A 4,144-nucleotide genomic window follows, 5' to 3' on the forward strand; every position below is an offset into this window, starting at 1 on the left:
CATACACACACACACACACACACACACACACACACACACACAACACCTTCAATTACAGTTCCTCTGATTCAATACAATTTTAGGGATGTTATTTACCCATTCTGGAGTTCAGTTCCCACATCTGGAAAAATGTGAATGATATTCAACATGTTGAGATGCTAATATAGCCAATTAAAAATGTACAAAAATTTTAAAGAGAATTTATTGGCACATAGTTAGAAACTAAACAATGTTTGTTCCTTTTCTTTATAGAGCTTGTACTGAGTCATGATATAATTCTGTCTCACATTGTACTTTTAGAGTTTAACATGCCTCACTTAACAAGCTGTGTTAAATGCCTCTGTTTTAACCAGAACAAGGGCTACAAATAGGTAGGAAACTTTAGTGAAAGGCTAAGAGTAATCTATTGGTTTGTAGTAGGTATTTTAGATAATCCTGGGACTAAGCAACCAAAGACAATTCAAACAGATATATGATCAATGACAGTGATAGCTGATAGCTTCCAAATGGATGTCTGAGATGAGAGGTGGCAATAGAGTCAGAAGAGTTTGGCTCCAGAAATGTAATTAAGCATGGTCAAGGCACAGAGTAAAATAAATGGAAAACAATGGAGTTGGACAAAAGGATCAGGACTCTATCTCCTTAAAGTACTGAAAGAGAAGAGAGAAGTCCAGCTCTGGGAAGAGTTCCAGTTGGCAATGAAAGCAAACCATCTCATCTAGGAAAACAAGGTAGGAATGTGGTATCCAAAAATAATTACTGAATGAAAAGAAAACATGATTGCTGCCAAGTTTCCTCTGTTTGGTAAAAACACTTTAGAGGACAAGGGCTATGACTACCATTCCATCTTCATCCCAAGAGCCAGAAGATGTTTCTGCCCTTTCGACTCTTGAGATACTTGATAGATTAGAAATAACTGACAGGGGCTTCCCTGGTGATCCAGTGTTAAGATTCCACCTGCCAATGCAGGAGCCATGGGTTTGATCCCTAATCCAGGAAGATACCACATACCATGGAGCAACTAAGCCCACAAGAAGAGAAGTCACCACCAGAGGCCCACACATCCCAACTGGAGAGTAAGCCATACTCACGACAACAAGAGAAAAGCCCATGCAGCAACGAAGACCCAGCACAGCCAAAAAATAAACAACTAAATAAAAGAGATAACTGACAGATATGTTACTGAGGTTCTGCTTCCTTAACTAAATAAAAAACTCATCTGGGACTCAGAATTTCTTCAACAGAATTTCTTCAATGAACTGTTGATTTTATTTAGTCAGTCCACAACTAACTCTTGTTTTCTCATTACCTTCCCTGGACCTACTTTACTTTCAGTGTCAAAAATGGCTTTGCTAAAACTTATCCTAGCACAATGGAGGGATGTTTTTTTAAAGTCTGATTTAAAACACAGGGAAATGAGAGCCTGACTTGCTTAGCATAAAGAAAGTTTCACACAGAAAATATTTTAACTGGGTCTTTAGTGGGTTCCCTGATGGCTCAGATGGTAAAGAATCTGCCTGTGATGTAGGAGACACAGGTTCAATCCCTGGGTCAGGAAGATACCCTGGAGAAGGGAATGACTACCCACTCCAGTATTCTTGTCTGGAGAATCCCATGGACAGAGGAGCCTGGCGGGGTACAGTCCATGGGGTCACAAAGAGTCAGACATGATTGAGCAACTAACAGTGATAAGAATGAATTTGTTCTACTAAAGACTCTGGAAGGAGCATTTCTGTTAGAGAGAATAAAAGGCACAGGGTTTAAGAGAAATGAGCAGGAGAAATGTTCTTCCCTTTAAAAACACACATCACCTCATCACCCTGATATGAGCTTTTAAACACAATGTTGTGACTGGTTCAAGTGTGGGAGAATCCCTGACTGAACTCTGATCCTGAAAATAAACAAAAGAAGAGCCAACTGGCCTCTACCTCTTCTTCTCGTCCCAGAATCCATTTAACTTCTCATCACATCTTTCTCTTCACATTACCCCCTTCTCTTTCAATCACCAATCACTCTCTTCCCTTCCAATCACTCCTTTCTCTTCCCATCACCGCCTTCTATTCTCATCTCACTTTTCACTTTCCTTCAAATTTCTGCCTGGGCTAGAATAGCACATATCTTATGTTGAGCTCATTAGACAAAGGAAAAAAGGAAGTTAGAGGGGCAGCACTAAAGCCACAGCTTTCTGGTAAGCAAAGTATCCAAAACCATAGAACAATAGCAGCTTAGATTTTGCATGGACTGCTGGTTGTGCTTGGGATTATAAAGACAAACTAAAATTTGAATACTGAAAAGCAACAGAGCTAGTCACCGCTTCACAGACTCCCCCTGGCTACCTTCTTCACATTCTCTTTCATCTACAGCTTCAAATCCTAGTCAAGGCTTGTTTTCAGGTTGAAGACCAATAGGCAGACTTTGTGGGTGATACAGTACATTGATACCTATGATTCAGTCATTAGGAGACAAAGGTCCTGAGGTCTCACCCAGAGGTCTTTTTTCTTTACACAATTTCTTTTCATTTCAGAGGTCACAGAGTACCACTGGAAGCCATATGGTTGAAACCTTCCCATTTTTCTACAATCCCTAGACCATCAAATGAGGGCTTATCTGATGCAGGCATTTGAGAGGTTAATCATATAATCATGTCAGCCAAGATGAGGAAGTGTTAGGGTAAGGGAGAAAGGAACAGGAGAGGATTAGGAGGAGAGGAAGACAAAGAGTGAGGGACAGAAGACCTAGGTTTTTTATTGCCAAATGGGAGGAGTAGGATATCCTATTATCCCTCCTGAGTAGGGTAATTTATTAGCGACCTGGAGCAATTCACTTCATATCTTCTAATCTTAGCTTCTTCATCTGTAAAAGAGAGCAGAGATAATATCTCTGTGCGAAGTCCTCCATAAGCAATACGGTATGACCTCTATCACTTCTCATGAATCAGGGCCATCTCCTCTAGCACCTTCCTCAGAGAATATTTCACTTCCTTATTTCTCAAACTGTAGATCAAGGGGTTTAGCATGGGGGTGACAAAGTTATTCAGGACCTGAACAGTTGCATTAAGCCAGGGGTTAGGGGTGGGCTGCAGGTAGATGAGAACCACTGGCATAAAGGAGAGGAGGATGGCAGTGAGGTGGGCGCTGCAGGTGGAGAAGGCACGCCGTTGGCCTTCGGCCGATCGGATTTGAAGAATGGAGTAAACGATGCAGCTGTAGGAGGTGAGGATGAGAAGGAAGCAGCTGAGGGGCATGAGACCCACACTGATGAACCCCACCACCTCTAGTGCCGAGGTGTCTGCACAAGCCAGCTTCAGCATCCCTGGGATATTGCAGAAGTAGTAGCCCACCTCATTGGGGCCACAGTAGGGCAACTGGAAGGTGAGTGTAGTTAGAAAGATGGCCTGAATGCACCCAAAAAACGAGGTGCCCATGGCCAGGATGGCACACGCTCTGTGACTCATGATTATTGTGTAGCGCAGAGGGTAACATATGGCAACAAAGCGGTCATAGGCCATTACCGTGTACAGGAAACATTCGGTACAACCCAGGAAGTGGTAGAAGAAGAGCTGGGACACGCAGCCTGCGTAGGAGATGGCTCGGCTGTTCCCTGAGAGGTAGAAGAGCATCTTGGGGGAACTCACAGAGGGGAAAAATATGTCACACACAGACAGTTTACACAGGAAGAAGTACATGGGAGCGTGCAGCCGAGTGGAGGAGACAATCGCCAGTAGGATGAGCAGGTTCCCCATAAGGGTGAAGATGTAGAAGGACAGAAACAGGACAAAGAGCATGGTCTCTAGGTCCTCGGTGTGCGGGATGCCCAGCAGAATAAACTCAGTCACCAGTGAGATGTTCCTCATCTGTGTTAGAATGTTGGACTTCAACATAGAATACAGGTCTCCAAAGTGTCAGCACTGATGTCAAACCAAGAAACTATTTAATAAAGGATAAGCAATTATTTAATTATCACCTTATGTGTCCTTCTAGCAAGTGTAATTTACAAAGCATCATTAATAAACTAAATACTTTTAAAGCAACATTATAAATATATAAAGTGACTTTATTGAAATTATTCCACTTAAGTGAAATTATTCCATATGAAAATGCTTTAATTAAAATAACAGCTTTTGACTAAATATTTGCAAGTGTTA

At 42.0% G+C, this 4,144-nt stretch overlaps 1 protein-coding gene across 1 annotated transcript; it reads right to left on the reverse strand.

The window, feature by feature from the left end:
* Nucleotides 1–2,920: 2,920 nt before the first annotated feature.
* On the reverse strand, nucleotides 2,921–3,853 carry LOC110152887 (olfactory receptor 10D1B-like). The gene has a single exon (XM_020916700.2). The coding sequence runs from the start codon at nucleotides 3,851–3,853 to the stop codon at nucleotides 2,921–2,923; it is 933 nt and encodes a 310-aa protein (XP_020772359.2).
* Between the last annotated feature and the right edge of the window lie 291 nt (nucleotides 3,854–4,144).

This window comes from Odocoileus virginianus, unplaced genomic scaffold (assembly GCF_023699985.2).
Source record: "Odocoileus virginianus isolate 20LAN1187 ecotype Illinois unplaced genomic scaffold, Ovbor_1.2 Unplaced_Scaffold_19, whole genome shotgun sequence".
Classification (NCBI taxonomy): domain Eukaryota; kingdom Metazoa; phylum Chordata; class Mammalia; order Artiodactyla; family Cervidae; genus Odocoileus; species Odocoileus virginianus.